This window comes from Mobula birostris, chromosome 8 (genome assembly GCF_030028105.1).
Source record: "Mobula birostris isolate sMobBir1 chromosome 8, sMobBir1.hap1, whole genome shotgun sequence".
NCBI lineage: Eukaryota > Metazoa > Chordata > Chondrichthyes > Myliobatiformes > Myliobatidae > Mobula > Mobula birostris.
The window spans coordinates 147,944,718-147,961,162 of record NC_092377.1 but is presented as its reverse complement, the minus strand read 5'-3'; the positions used below and the strand labels follow the sequence as shown (position 1 = coordinate 147,961,162).

The window sequence follows — 16,445 nt, the reverse complement described above, 5'->3', positions numbered from 1 at the left end:
GCACCCTTTGATAGGAGTTTACTATAAAGGAGGAAAGACATTCTTTTCACTGTAGATTTTAGGTTTTAGTCACTCTTGAATTTCTTTCTCCTGTTGAAAAAACGATCCCTCCAATGAGCATTTTATAATCAGATCCCTGCTAGCTACTATGCGAATGTCTGAAGTGTGAGGAAGGTGAAATGCTGCAGCAGCAAAAATAACAACAGGACAAGCCAGGGCTTATCACTTCTTATCACGGAAAGAAGCGGAAACAGGAATTGTTCAAATAAGCATCCCCAGCCCTCTGAGTTATGAGATCACAAAGATTCCTGCCCCTCTACATGGAGGAATTCTTCCCATTGCCTCTGCTAAATCGTGAGCCATAGATCCAGCTCCAGTTCTCTGTGCATCAACAGATTCAGATTCAGATTCTGAATTCTCACCCTCTCAATCCTTTCAAAAAGTCACCCGACGTTCTTTTAAAACTCAGCCTGACTCGGTCCCCCCTTCACGTTACGATCCCCGTATCCTGGGGATCAAGCGCACTGCGCTGACTCTGAGCATATCTTCCCTGTGCCCTGCATGGACCTGCAGACTTGTTTAGCCTCTGCAGAGAGACACGTTTCTTGTAAGCCGCCGCAGGTGAACTGCATTCAATTCTTTTGTTGATGGGGAGTGCTTTCTGCCTCTCTGTCCCACTGTTCTAGGTTGTTAAAGACAAGGGATTTTGACTGCAATCTGTGTGCGAGAGAGGGGTGGGGAGAGAGAGTATTGTCTGACTGTGTATGTGTGTGAGAGGGTGTATCCGTATGACAAAGTTAGTGTTTGCGAGAGTGGGTGTGGGGAGAGGGCTGTGTGTAGTGGGTGTGCGGAGGTGTGTGTAAGTGTCGGTGGGTGTTAGGAGTTTGCGTGTGGGGTGTCTGTGTATGTGGGGATGTGCCGATGTGTAAATAAGAGTGGGTCGATGTTTGTGAATGTAAGTGGAGGCGCTGTGTGTGAGAGGGGGTTGTATGCGGATGTGTGTATAAGAGTGGGTGGGTGCTTGCATGTGTGTGTGGGGGGGTCAGGTGGATGCGTGTTCTTGCGGTGAGGCGTGTTGTCCCCTCCCTTCCCCCCTGCATTGCAACATGCTTTCTCTTCTTCCCCGTCACCACACCCAGCGATATGCAGTCAAGCGACCCGAGAGACAAGGCAGGAAAGGACAATAAAATCTTTGGTGAATTATCTCCATCTCGCACATGTCGCAGACAAGGGCGGGTGAAGAGGAAACACAGAGAGTGACACTGGGAGAGGTGGCAATGACTCCAAATCAGCCAGGTTCCCCCTCAGTCCGAACCTAATTTGTTCGAATCACTGAATTTGGTGAAAGAGAAAAGTGCGGTTACCGCACTAACCCATGAAGAAGGAGGCACAAGATGTGGGGGGGGGGGGGTGAGATGTGATCACAATAGTGCCCACCCTTGCTACTGAGGTCTGAAGCCTCCCGCCGTATGACAACGGATACCCATTCCAGGCACACACACACACACACGATTCGCAGCCCGAGTCTGCCGGATCATCTCCCATCTCACGCCGGGACTCTGCGCTCTCACCGGGAGACATGAATAAGGGCCGGTGCCTGGCTCACCACGAATGTTTGCAACTCTTTAGATTATATTTTTGGAGGAGGGGAAGTATAAAACAAGAGTGGGGAGTAAATCCCAGTCGGGAGACTGTTGTCCCCTGTCTCTTCAATAAAACTCGCCCCATGTCCCCGCACTTCATATGCCACAGGCAAAGATGCCCTGTCACCCAGTAAGAAAACGCTGGAATCGAACTTCCCACTGTTTAACAAACAATTGCGGACATCTCAAATTGCAGTCCCTTTTATATCATAAATGTATAATATTTACTCCAAACAATCCGAGTCGGTTCGTGTATCTTTTAAACCAGAACAGACGACGCAGAGTATAGAATAAGGTCCAACTTTTTTATCACCCTGTTAGCACATCAAATATTATAAATGATATCAAATCTTTTGCACTATCCGGTACGTTCAGCCTCTCAGCTGTATTAGGGGTTGTTTACAGGATTCAACCTGTGCAGACTATATGGTTTTTAATGATCTGGGGGTTTCGTTTATATTGCTTACCTTAAATAGAATAAAATATCGGCAGCCCCGTCTCCAGTTGCGGGAGGTCGGTCCGGGTGACTGGGGATGTTTTAAAATTAATTTTACACCCTGATTAATTCGAGTTTATTGGAGATTTTACAGCCGGGCTGGCGAACGGCAGAGAGCTGCCGTTTTCATTTGGCACCCGCCCAAAACACGTGGACCGTTCATGAGGGGAGGTGAAGACGGCCGTACCCTCCCCCCGATCAATGGGGAGCCAAGGCGGACCATTCTTGCCTCGTTAGCGATTATGCCGCGGGTATATAAAGGGAAGCGTCACCACACCAAGTCCTCACTGTGAACATCTCCTCTCGCAGCCTCTTCTCAAGATGAGCTACATCCTGGAGACGGTCGGTAACCCTTCCTCCTATCGGAGAGTGGAAACCAGGAGCTTCAGCAGCCGAACCAGTGCCTCCCCGTCCAGCGGCTTCCGATCGCAGTCTTGGTCCCGGCTGAGCCCGAACCCGGCGGCGTCTTCCTCTGCCTCCTCTTACCGGCGTATCGCCAGCGTCCACGCTCCCCGGGCTTACAGCTCTTCCGATAGCCTCGACTTCAGCCAGAGCAGCGCCCTGAATGGAGATTACAAAGCCATTCGCAGCAATGAGAAGGAACTGCTTCAAGGTCTCAACGACCGGTTCGCCGGCTACATCGAAAAGGTGCATTACTTGGAGCAGCAGAACAAGGAGCTGGAATCCGAGATCCAATCTCACCGCCAGAAGCAGGTGTCCCATGGGCAGCTGGGCGATGTATACGACCAGGAGATCAGGGAACTGAGATCCGTCATCGAGCAGATGAACCATGAAAAAGCCCAGATCCAACTGGACGCCGCGCACTTGGACGATGACTTGCAACGCCTCAAAGACCGCTTTGACGAGGAGGCGCGCCTGAGGGATGAGACCGAAGCGGCCATCCGTGCGCTGAAGAAGGAGACGGACGACGCAGGGCTGATGAAGGTGGAGATGGAGAAGAAGGCGCAGTCCCTCCAGGACGAGGTGGCTTTCCTCCGCAGTAACCACGAGGAAGAGGTGGCTGATCTCTTCGCCCAGATCCAAGCCTCCCAGGTCACGGTGGAGAAGAAGGACTTCCTCAAGACCGACATCACCTCGGCTCTGAAGGAGATCCGCTCACAGCTCGAGGGCCACTCGGCCAAGAACATGCAGCAGGCCGAGGAATGGTTCAAGTGCCGCTACGTTAAGCTCAACGAGGCAGCCGAAATGAACAAGGACGCCATCCGGGCGGCCCGGGAAGAGATCGGCGAGTACCGACGCCAACTTCAGTCCAAGAGCATCGAGTTGGAGTCGGTGAGGAGTACCAAGGAGTCCCTGGAGAGACAACTCAATGACATAGAGGACCGCCACAACGCAGACGTGTCAAACTACCAGGTAGGATGCCGCACCAGTGCGGAACGTTGTAAGAAACCTGCGCCGGAATTCCAGAGACCTGTTCAGTACCCAATCCACCCAGGAAGCAGCTGTCCTTCAACTGTCATTGGATATGCATGTCAATGAATACTATTTTCATTTATTTTCTCTTCTTGGGATAATTCGTATTTGAATTGACTGTTCTCTTTTGTGTGTGCTTGGGTGGGTGGGGCGGAGGGAAGGGATGATAATTAATTGTCGTCGAAACCCTGTGCAAACATTCTTCTCCGCGACCCACTTTTACGGAGGGTTAAAAGTCTTCCTGTCCACTCCCACGTTTAACATTTCTAGATACCCCTTTATATTGACGAACTTTTTACAACTCCTCCACCAGTTTGCCGAGAGCCAATGCTGGCTTCAAAGGTCCTGTAGTTGCCTCTTGTAAGCCTGGAGGGGAATGGGGCTGCATTCTTTTCAACCCACTGACTTGACCCTTGTGTGTGCTTGTGTTGTTGTCTATCACATCCAGGAAACTGTCCAGCAACTAGAGAACGAGCTCCGAGGTACGAAATGGGAAATGGCGCGTCACTTGAGGGAATATCAGGATCTGTTGAACGTTAAAATGGCTCTCGACATTGAGATCGCTGCCTACAGGTACGAAGGTCACAAAGAGGCATTTACAGACGCTAAAGAGGTCCCGGGGTGGGAAGGGGTTAAAAGACGCGTCATTTAATAAGGAATAAGACCTGAATCTTTAAGGCATCATTCCTTTAGTCGCAGTAATAGCTATTCTCGAAATATTGCGGAGGGCGCCCTCGTTCACAGTGCAAGAGCTGGATAGCCTTTTGAACACAAAAGGCGGGTGTGTCAGCCGAGCAAGGCCGAAGCTAATGATAAAAGGGCCCTTGGGCACATTGCAAGAAAGGGGGAGAACAGTTTATTTCCTGATGTGAGGGTAATATTCTCAAACTTCCCCCTCCTACCACTTCCCCACCCGCGTGTAAAATCTTCTGGACGCATCCTTTGCATCAAACCCCACCCTTTTACATCGAAAATGATCCAATGAAATTCCAGCGCGGTCTGGTTTGACTCCCCGTCGAAATTCCCGCCTCAGTACGAGTGTGGCAAAATATATCTTTTTACATTTATGATCTTTTGAGATCTGGGCTGTGGCGAGATTGTCGTGGGAAGGTGTGGAACATATATTAAAAAAAACACGGACATATTTCAAATCGTACATGTGATTGGGAAGGCCAACGGCAGGCCCAAATGAAGCATTCGCCGAATCGAAGGTTTAACTCAGCAAATGCTATCTTAATAATATGTTTCTTATTTCTCCTGCGTGACCTCTATGTCTCCTCATTCCCATCTTTGTCCCGGATTACTTCACAAGTTCCGGTCTCAAACCTGGAGCTTTCTAAAATGCTAACATTGCTGTCACCGTAGCAAACACGCGGGGCTCTGCCGAAATGTCTGTACTGAATCTTTTGGCTTTCGTAGAATTTCACATTGAACAGTTTAGTTCTACAGGCAGCGCTCTTGAGATAGGATAGTTTTTGATGCTCACTGGGGAAGATGCCTCGTTATCCCGGTGTGTTCCCACTCCCATGCCATCCACATTCAACCTCTCTCTCTCTCTCTTTCTCTCTCTCTCTCTCTCGTTCACTCCGCAGAAAGCTTCTGGAAGGCGAAGAATCAAGGTACACTTTCTCTGGGAGTGTTACTGGCCCATCCATCCCCTACAGATCCCCGCCCACACCCACACCCCCGATGAAAGTGCAGAAGGCGAAAGAAACTCCGAAACTGAAAGTCCAGCATAAATTCGTGGAAGAGATAATCGAAGAGACGAAAGTGGAGGACGAGAAAATGGAGATGGAGGACCTTGACTTGGCCGAGGCGGTGGAAGAAGCTACGGCTCAAAAGACTCCAGAGGAAGAGGGGAAAGCCGAAAAGGTAGAGGAGGTCGTTGTTGCCACGGTAAAGGCTGAGGTTCAGGCAGAGCCGGAAGGAGAGGGCGAGGAGAAGAAGGCAGAAGTGGCGGAAAAAGAAGAAGGCAAGGAGGAGGAAGAAGAAGAAAAGAAGGAAGAGGCTGAAGAGAAGGGAGAAGCGGAAGAAGAAGAGGGCAAGGCGGAGGGTGAAGCTGAAACGGAAGAGGGTAAGGTTGTGGAGGAAAAGGTGGAAAGTGTGAAGCTGGAGGAATCAAAGGCCCTGCCAGGAAAGGATGAGGCGAAGGAAGAAGATGAGGAGGAGGAGCAAGAGGAAGAAAAGAAGGAAGGAGAGGCCAGCGGTGAGTCCGAAAAAGAAAGCACCGTAGATGTTGTTAACGGAGGTCGGGATGACTCAAAGAAAGAGGAGGAAAAGGCAGAAGAGGAGGTAGCTATCGAGAAGACCGAAAAAGCTGCAGAAGAGAAGCTATCCCCGAAGGAAGAAAAACTATCTCCGAAGGAAGAGAAATTATCGCCGAAGGAAGAGAAATTATCGCCGAAGGAAGAAAAAGTTTCACCGAAGGAAGAGAAATTATCGCCGAAGGAAGAGAAATTATCGCCGAAGGAAGAAAAAGTTTCACCGAAGGAAGAGAAATTATCGCCGAAGGAGGAGAAATTATCGCCGAAGGAAGAGAAACCACAGAAGGAAGATGAAAAAGTAGAAGAGAAGAAAGAGGAAGTGAAGTCCAAGGATGAAGGCACCGTTGTCAATGGTGAACCCGAGGAGAAAGCAGGAGATTCAGATGCCAAGGAAGAAGAAACACACATCATTTCCAACGGGGTTGACAAAAGCCCTGCTAAGGATGACGCTTTTGACTCGGAAATTCTCCAGACGAAGACAGGAACAAAGTCTATCCATAAAATCGTGGATGAAAGCGACGGGTCTACGAAACACATCAAAGAAATAACGAAATCTGTGACGGTGACCCAGACGGTTGAGGAGGTGGAAGAGGTTGTCCAGGAGACGATAGTGTCCACCAAGACGGTCGAGAAGACCTTACACTCGGTGCTAAAGAAGGAGCAGGAGAGCGAATGAACGAGGCCTCATGAGGCGGAGGGATGCCCGACAGCTAAAGATGCATGGGTGTGATAGCTTAAATGGCCTCAGCAGAATGGGTTTTCCCGTGAGAGACTCCAGACTTCCCGTCTTTTCCTTTGTGCAATAGAAGAAACTGCATGCAAGTTAACAATGTGCCTCCACAGTGCGGGAAACTAAGGAACACCGGAAGAACAATCACGACACAACTGCGAAGCAAGATGCATGGAAGAAGACTTCACTGAATTGTGATTCACCACACGTGACCAAGAGAGGTTCTCTCGATCTGTTGGAGGGGCGCTTTTGAGAAAGTCTAAAGATGTACAGTGCCTTGTAAAAATATTCAGCCCCCAACCCTTTGTTCGCATAAATGAGTATTACAACCAGGGATATTGATCAATTTAACAGAGAATTTGTGAATCAAATGGTGTTTTTTTTTACTGTAGAGCCTTCCCCCCACAAAAAATAGGGGAAATTGAAAAGCATGAAAAACTAAAAATTCGAAGTGTGAAATGTCAGCAGTTCAAAAGTATTCATTCCCCTTTGTTCAGTACTTAGTTGAATCACCTCTTGCAGCTATTACAGTCAGTGGTTATTTTGGATAAGTCTCTATTCGGGTTGCGCAACGAGATGAAGCAAGTTTCAGCTATTCCTCCTTACAAAATTGCTCAAGCTGTGCCAGGTTAGTTGGGGAGCGGTGATGGAAAGCAATCCTGTGGCCTTGCCAGAGATATTTGATCGGGTTAAGGTCAAGACACTGACTGGGCCACTCAAGGACATCAATTTGCTTCATTTGAAGCCACTCTCCTGTTGCTCTAGCAGTGTGCTTTGGGTTGTTGTCCTGCTGAAAGATGAGCTTCCTCCCCAGATTAAGGTTTCTGGCAGAGACCAGCAGTTTTTATACAGGATCCCCTATATTTAGCAGCAACCACCTTCCCATCAATCCCCACCAGATTTCCAGTCCCTGCATCCCCATAGTATGATGTCACCTCCGCCATACTTTGCAGCAGGGATGGTGTTACCTTGCTGATGTGTATTAGATGCACGTTACATGTACTGTCTATTGTTGAGGCCAAAAGTTCCACTTTCATCTCATCCAACTAGAAGATCTTTTTCCACTTCTTTACAGTATCTTCTAAGTGATGCTTTGCAATCTCTTTATAGACAAGGGTAAGCATTTTTAGCCAGGGCTTCTTCCTTGCCACTCTTCCATAAATATCTTTTTGTACAACTTCTTAGAGATTGTGGAGCCATGAACTTTATCTCCATTTGCAGCCACTGATATCAGCAGCTCACGCAGAGTTACTGTTGGCGCCACAGTAAACTCTCATACAAGTACAAGTCTTCTCTGACGACTGAGTTTAGAGGGATGGCTTGACTTAGGCAACGTGGCTGTGGTTTCTTTGTTTCCACTGCTTCATAATGGATTGCACTGAGCTCCGGGAAATGTTCAATGCCTTATACATGGTCCTGTGTCTTTCCCCAGATATGTACTTCTCTATTATCCTTTCCCTGACTTGCATTGAATGCTCTTTCAGCTTCATTTTGGTTTGGTCCATTGAAAAGCTACCGTATAGTTGGACCTTATAGAGAGAGGGGAGTATTTATTCAGGTGATCTTCCAAATTTCTACATCAAAAAATTGGGTGAGTTGGTAAGGTAATACACAGTTTTGCACCTGAAGAATGTTAGTGCAGTAATTATAAAGGGGATGAATACTTTTTCAGCCTTAGAATTTTGGTTTTTAATTTTTAGTGAATTGTTGACAGATTTTGGATTGTTTTCTTTTGATTTGACATGTTGCAGAATGTTTTGCAGACCAGATAACAAAAACTTACTTCAATATTTTATAAATTTTAGAAAATGATGAGAAAATTGTTGTGGTGGGGTTGAATACTTTTTCAAGGCACTGTATTATGCAAAGAATAAACTGAGCCAAAATTAAAAAAAAATCCTTAGCCTTAAACAGCTCATTATGGTTAATATATGGTTACCTCACGAGTGCTATTAAAATGGACTCTACTGGTGGGAGGGAGGGCTAGTGATCATTCACCAATATGCCACAGTTTATCACCCCATGTGACACCACTGCAATATTTGCTGAATAAAATACATATTACAAAAATCTATGCCTTGTTTATGAGTCTAAGGAGGCTATGAACTGGGATAGGAGTGGGAAGATTGGTGCTGGGTATTGGCATGAAGTGATATTATTGGAAGACATCCCATGGCCAGACCTGGGAAATATCTTTTGGTCAGCAAACCCAGGATGGTGAATTGTGAAGATACTCCCAAAATAGATATCTTTCCTGAATTAAGCTGATTCTCCAACTCATAGGAAGTAATAGCGGGGCAAATATCTGTTCGCAGGATGGGGTTGGTGTCTCTTCAAACCTAAAATTGATTTACATCATTGAGGGGAATCCAATGTGTAAGAGGTGCAGAGTGTTTCATAACTAAACTGGTGTTAAATAGTAGTAAAAATGCTTGAAATCAGCTAATTAAATACATGATTACGATCAAGGGTTTTGACTTTGATTCTTGCTGAACATTTTAGCAACTTCTACTTTGAAATTCACAAATTATGCTTAATAGGTCAAAATAGAGAATCAAATTCTGCTCAGTATAACCATTCAGTGGAAAGAATAGGATCTAGGTTATCACCCATTTTTTTCCAACTCAAATTACATATAAGAGTCCCATATCAGAGTGAGCACTGACAACTAATTATATTTGAAAGGTAGCCAAATCTCTCACATTGTCAGCTCCCATAGCCGCCCACTTTTATTATCATGCAAACACAAGCAATCACAGATGCTGAAATCCAGTGCTACAATCTGGTAGAGGAATTCAGAGAGTCAAGCAGAAACATTGGGATGGAAATCGACGTTTTGGTTCGAGCCCCACCCCCCCCATCAGAACAATTTCTTTCCTCCTACGGATGCTGCTCGACCTGCTGAGTTCCTCCAGCAGATTGTATGTCGCTTCGTTTTCGTGTCATTCCTGCCCCGTCTCAGGGGCCCAGACCATAGCTTTGTCAGCTCATGCTTTCTACCACGGAATCTAGGATGATCTCAGCGATTAGCTGAAGGTCAATATTTCCTTCCTACGCAATAAAGAACTCACCCCTCGGTGAGAATGTAGATTGACATTCATTAATATTTGAACAAGTTCCTTCATCTCCAACCCACTCTGGACCCATATGCTTTTGTATTTCAGCAAGGACACTGATTCCTTTCACTTCAAATCAAGTAATGAAGAGAAATACAAAGGAATATTGCTAACATGCATTACAGCAACACACAGAAACTTCTGGAGGAACTCAGCAGGCCAAGCAGCAACTATGGAAAAGAGTATTGTTTAAGGACTTTGGCCGGAAACGTTGACTGTTTACTCTTTTCCATCGATGCTGCCTGACCTGCTGAGTTCCTCCAGAAGTTTCTGTGTGTTGTTTGGATTTCCAGCATCTGCAGATTTTCTCTTGTTTGCAACATATTTTATATCTGCCTTAAACTATATTTAACACTGGATCATCAACTAATTGGATCCAACCCAAATTGTAATGTTCTATGTCAATCATTATATTTGCAGGTATGTACTTCCAATAACACCAATAACAGCTCTGAATTCAAAGTTCCGTTTGTGATATTTTACCTCTTACACACGAAAATAAATCTTGCCGCATTTTTCTGATAAACTGCGGGCTGAATTGGAAATACTGAAGTCTTGCCCCATTTGTAGATGGATTAGACATTTCGAAAAGTCTGCCCCTTCTGGAGTGCGGGTGCCTGTGAAGCTGAGGCTGTTGTGTTACATTAGCCGCAGTGCATCAGTGCTGTGGGATTTAAAGGGAACTGCGCCGGAAAGTCACAAACATCCCAAGAGAAATATATATTTTAATGAGATGACAGTAGACTGAATGTTAGAGAGCCACGTCTTAAGCCACATTTATTGCCAAGGAACCTTTTTTCTATTCTAATCAATAGCTTGTTGTCCCATCTCGTTAACATATGCAGCCAAAGGTGGTGACTGAAATTCGGCGGAAGGTGCCTGGGGCTCGTTCTACAACTACAGGAGGCTAGTTTGTAGACTAAATATTAAACGATTCACGTGGGTGTAGGATGCCACTCTCTGTACCCAGACCCTACCAGCACCGCATTCCACAACCTTAAACAAAACTGTTTCCTCTTCCAATGGCCACAGTATATTTTTCAGCACTTTTTGTGCTGGACAGCACATATTTCAGCAGATCACTTTTGCGAACTGCTCCATTAGAGCGGAAACTGGCCGTTCCATGTTGTTCTACGTCCAACATTCTACCGGCCTTTTCGATCAAAACAAAAAAAAAATTGAGATCCTCAGCAATTCAGACATTATTTATGTAGATAGATCGAAAATAAAGTTTCAGGACTATAGCATTTTATCAGATGGAGGGCTATGACTGGCTTGATACCTGCGTTAAACAAAAGGCGTTTAGTCTGTTCCTGTGTCCACAGATTTTGTCTGACTGAATCCTTCCAGGGATTTTCTGTATTTGTTTCAGCATGCTCTGCGCTGCACGGAAATGCGACTCACATTTCAGCACCGCATCCGTGTGGACAGCTCCCCTGGCGGAGGTAGAACGCACCTAGCTGTTCGCTGTACCCAACGCTCATTGCAACCACGGACTGCGGCGTCTGCGCATTGCCTACCTTAAAGTGAAGGCGAATAAATTCAAGTAACTCCAGTAATTGCAGCTATTTTACTGAGGAACCCCTAGACCTGAAGATTGCCCGGAGAAGACAGGGCAAGTTCTCCGACCGAAGCCACACGCATCTTTATCTAATAAAAGTTAGACATAAAAGTTATTTGATATTGAACTATGGACAATGGAGGCAATGACCTAGCGCTATAGAAGTATTAACAAGGCCATCGCATGTGCTAAAGGAGTGGGTAAAAAGTTGTTATTTCAAATGTTAATTACTGGTACTGTAAGTTGTGTCTCGAAGTTACCCACCACCACCTTTTCTCTCCCGAATTCCCCTCCCAACCGCCCCCGCGTCCTTCAAACATCCGTCAAAAGATGACTCATTGTTTTTTTTTCCCCTCAGTGTTGCGCAAAGTCCTCTCAGGCCAGCCACTTCCCAACTTCTGATAAAATGCACATCATAAGAATGTGCCTCAGAGATTCCAAACGGAATGCAGAGTTTAATTCACTTTGGAATATTAGTGCAGTCACTTCTGAACTGAATCGGTACTCTGCGTTAAACCTAAATCGCAATGAATTGCTCAAAACGAGAATACTCTTTGCTTCTACAACCACCCCGGCCCCTACCTCCACCAGCCACCGCCCTTAAACCGCAAGAGACCCAAATCCACTTCTAGGGGGAAATGAAATCTTTTCTTCAGATGGATATCCTCTTATTGGTAGTTTGCAGAGTTGTTTTTAACTGACGCATTGGACTCTCTCTTGTAATAAATGCAGTTTTACATATCTGCCTCCTAGGGAGTTGTCGATTTTATCTGCAGTGAACACCATCGTCATCTCCCCAACCCCCGCCTCTCATCTGCAGACGGGTTTGCTCCGGGTTACGCCATTAATAGCCATTTTTTACAGCATTGCGGGGTTTTAATAATTAAACAGCCATAATGCCCACTGCTGAAAGTTTGATCCCCTTCTATACAACATCCTCGCCTTCCCCTTAGTTGTAAGTAAATAGACACAGTATCTCTATTTAGTCCTTTGTGTGTGTGTGTGTGTGTGTGTGTGTGTGTGTGTGTGTGTGTGTGTGTGTGGAAACAAAACTCAATTTGCTAGCAAGTTCTTACTTATTTCTATGCGGTTGGTGCACCATATCTTTTGATCGCACCACGCGTATTGGAAGATCGCCCACTGGCTCTCAGAGTCGAGGGAAACTGGCGTGAAACTAACAGGCCGGATGAAGCCGGAAAAACAGCAGCTGCGAAAGCAACATGCATTTGCTTTCCAGCACCCCTCCCCCGCCCCCCCCCCACACACACACACACACACACACACACTCTCTCTCTCTCTCTCTCTCTCTCTCTCTCTCTCTCTCTCTCTCTCTCTCTCTCTCTCTCTCTCTCTCTCTCTCTCTCTCTCGCTCTCGCTCTCTCTCTCTCTTCCTTGAAATATTAACCAGTTGGTTCTGCAAACACTTGGCTCCCCTCTGCGACCCGGGATGTATCGACAGCCCTAAAATACTCCCTATGTTAACTGATCGTGGAGAAGCACCGTCTCGCTCTCCTTTCCAACAATCCCCATCCCTTTTTGAACTTAAAATGAAATTCAAACACATGAAATTCTAACAAACAGCAAATAAGAATATTTATCAAATGATTACAATATTCTTAATTTCTGCTATGTTAAATTAAACGAACTATTGCGCGAATTTCTCATATGTCAATGTATTTAGGGGACGATAATTCAATAGTGAGATTAGGGTGTCTGAAGAATTAACCGCACCGTACTCCCCACCAACCCCTGCACCAAGAAGCGAGGTACAGTGTCTAGATGCTGGATGCGGGAGAGGACGCAGCTCGCCATGCCCTGGAAACGCCGGTGGAAATGGGCGTCCGCAGCGGTGAATAGGCCAGAACTGGTGCAGAAGCGTTGCAGTGACGTCTGTGACGTCACGGGCTTCCCCGGGATCCGTAGTATTTAAAGGAGCCGCGCAGGAAGGGCTTGGCTCCCCAACTCTCCGTGCCGTGATCACATTTTTAGAAATATAGTTAATGCATTAACTTATTCGCTCCGCTCCTGTTTCCTTTAATTATTTCAGACTGTGTATAAGGCCATTATTTTCAGTTTCAGGATCTCAAAATCGCGTATACTTTTAGCGATCAAGGCGAGTGGAAAACAATTCAAGAGAGTGAAGGGCAGAGAGAGTCGAACACATAATTAAGCAAAGGCGAGCACTTTAAGTATTAAAATAAAAAGGATATAAATTCAGTCGCAGTAGCATAACAACCTTTTATTTATATAGCAACTTCTAGTTCGGGGAAATACATGCCTAAGACGCTGTACAAATGTAGAATCAGATAGCCGTTGGTTTGAAGCTTAACAAAATACAGAAAGAAACGATCAAATGCTTGTTGGATTGAAAAAGCATTCGAGAAATTTTGGAGGAGGCGAGGGATGTAGGGCGGTTAGAGAGAGAGTTTCAGAGGTTAGTGCTCCGTAAATGGAGGACACGTCGATGGCGATACTGAGCAAGTAGGGAAGGATGTGGTCAGCAGTGATTGCCAGGGGATACGGAGGGGTGAGGGCCTGAAGATTTCCGAACAGCAGGATGGGATTTTTTGAATTAAGTTTTGGAAAAACCGGGAATGCTGAGGTACAGGGCGAACGGCGCGAGTTAGGACCTCTGGTTAATGGAGGGCGGAGAGTAGTCTCCCGGGCAAAGCTGAGAAGTCAGGGCTGAAAGCGATTGAAAAGACAAAGCAACAGAACTCTAGCAAGGTCCGATTTCATGTGCGATCTAATAAAAGAAAGGAACGGCCTGAAGATATCCATCTTTTATTGATTAATCGAATTAAAATATTGTCAAGAGATCACACACTACAGATAGAATTACTGAATTCATGTGTAAACTGTGTCCAAGCATCTAGACATTTTAATTCGTTTTTTAATTTATTTTGCCTACGGGTTGTTTTAAGTCTATTTTATTGACATGCCGTGTCTGCTCCACCTCAAACAATCGTTGTTGGGGTCACTATATATCTATAACTCCAATTAAAATATGATAGATTTTAACGATTAAGAATTAATGCGTTTATCATTCTAGTTTTTCTGAACAGCGTTTAAGTGCAATTGTTTAAAACATTTTATTTGGAAAACATGCAATAACGGCAAAAAGAGTCAAATTTCAGGGCAAAAGCAGCAGCAGCTGGGTCATTGATCGCCTGACTTTGGCGATATTTGCAGTCCCTGACAACCAAAGCAATAAACAAAAAGAGAAAATCAATCGATGGATTGGATCATTGCACTCACAACAATATGAAAGGCACAGGGATGCTTGCCTTATAGTGAAAGCACGGATTGTGTTCTCCATTTAATAACACTCATGTTTATCCTGCCTTTCTCTGAGTGCTGTATCTGCAGTGTTTCTCCAGAGATGAGTCTCAGGGTGGGTGTTTTCATAGAAAGCTGCATTGATGTCAAAATATGCCCCCTTGTGCAATTTATGCACGGGGTTATCATCATTTCCTTAACAATCAATGGAGTGTTTTAATCTATGCTTTGGTCACTTAAAATACCACTGAAGGAGTTCTGCAATGTCACGTGTGCCATATTGCAGAGAAGATGTTGAGGGAAAGCCATTGTTTCCTGTTATGTCAATGTGCAGAGGAGTGGAGATTCAAATTTGTTCAATATCATTTCCAGTACACAAACGTGAAGGAGAACGAAATCATTGTTACTCAGAATCCAAAGCAGCACCAAAACATACAATAAGATAAATGACAGTAAATATAAATACATAAAATAGGGTATGAACATAAATTGATTGTATGTACATAAAGCGACACTAGGGACAGAAGTAGCTACTTTCATGTAAGATATTTAAATCTTCAGCAAATTCAGGTGCTAAGGTTGCCTGATGTGTTCTAAAGGGTTAAAGTCATTGAAGTAAAGCAAAAAAAAAGTCAAGCTTGTTAAATTAATAAAAACGCAATATGCTGCAGACGTTCAGCAAGCCAATCAGTATCTGTGGAAACAGAAGCAGAGTTAGAATTTCATGTCAAATTCCGTCATCAGAACTGGGAACTGTAAGAAAACTAGTTTGTTTCAAATTCAAAGTCGAGTTTATTGTCATTTGTACAAGTATAGCTGCTTTTTTTTGCAGCAGTATCACAGGCAGATAGCATTATAAAATCAACATTCACAAAACAGAAACATAAATTACACATAATTTTACAAGAAAGAACACAATTAGAACCAAAGTGATTAAAACAGACATTGTTGCTAAATGGTAGTGATTAAAGTTTTGCCAACTGAATGGTTAAAGTAGGTGTTCTTGAACTTGGTGGTGTGAGACTCAGGCCTCTGTACTTCCTGCCCGATGGTAACTGTGTGAAGATGGCATGGCCCACATGGTGAGAACTTTTGATGATGGATCACAAACAAGGGGAAATCTGCAGATGCTGGAAATTCAAGCAACACACACAAAGTGCTGGAGGAGCTCAGCAGGACAGGCAGTATCTATGGAAAAGAGTTTCAGCCTGGGACCCTTCATCGGGACTGGAGAAAAAAAGATGTGGAGTCAGAGTTAGAAGGTGGGCGAAGGGGAGGAAGAAACACGAGGTGATAGGGGGAGCTGGGAGGGGGTGGAAGGGTGAAGTAAAGAGCTAGGACGTTGATTGATGAAAGAGATACGGGGTGGAGAAGGAGGAGTCAGATAGGAGAGGACAGAAGGCCGTGGAAGAAAGAAAAGGAAGAGGAGCAGCAGAGGGAGGTGATTGCAGGAAAGAAGATAAGGTGAGAGAAGGAAAAGGAAATGGGGAATGGTGAAGGGGGAGTCATTACTGGAAGTTCAAGAAATCGATGTTCATGCCATCAGGTCAGAGGTTAACTAGACAGAATATAAAGGGTTGCTCCTCCAACCTGAGTGTGGCCTCATCGCAACAGTAGAGGAGGCCATGGACTGACATGTTGGAATTGGAATAGGAGGTGGAATTAAAATTGGTAGCCACTGGGAGATCCTACTTTTTCTGGTGGTAGAGCGAAAGTGCTTGGTGAAGCAGTCTCCCAATCAGCGATGGGTCTCACCAATATTCAGGAGGCCACACCGGGAACACCGGATACAGTATATGACCCCTACAGACTCATGGGTGAAGAGTCGCCTCACCTGAAAGGACTGTCTGGGGCCCGGAATGGTTGTGAGGGAGGAGGTGTACGGGCAGGTGTAGCACTTGTTCTGCTTGCAAGGCTAAGTG

At 45.3% G+C, this 16,445-nt stretch overlaps 1 protein-coding gene across 1 annotated transcript; it reads left to right on the top strand.

Annotated features, from left to right (window-relative positions):
* Positions 1–2,460: 2,460 nt before the first annotated feature.
* Positions 2,461–6,513, top strand: LOC140202096 (neurofilament medium polypeptide-like). Its single transcript, XM_072266956.1, has 4 exons — positions 2,461–3,513; positions 4,022–4,146; positions 5,166–5,454; positions 5,494–6,513. Exons 1-4 carry the CDS (start codon positions 2,461–2,463, stop codon positions 6,511–6,513), a joined length of 2,487 nt encoding a protein of 828 aa, XP_072123057.1.
* The last annotated feature ends 9,932 nt before the right edge of the window (positions 6,514–16,445 follow it).

What these genes read in the sequence shown, in the direction of transcription:
- LOC140202096 (XM_072266956.1), top strand. Translation starts at nt 2,461, where the DNA reads ATGAGCTACATCCTGGAGACGGTCGGTAACCCTTCCTCCTATCGGAGA. An exon ending in CAGACGTGTCAAACTACCAG is followed by an intron (nt 3,514 to 4,021) that starts GTAGGATGCCGC and finishes TATCACATCCAG; the next exon opens with GAAACTGTCCAGCAACTAGA. An exon ending in ATTGAGATCGCTGCCTACAG is followed by an intron (nt 4,147 to 5,165) that starts GTACGAAGGTCA and finishes TTCACTCCGCAG; the next exon opens with AAAGCTTCTGGAAGGCGAAG.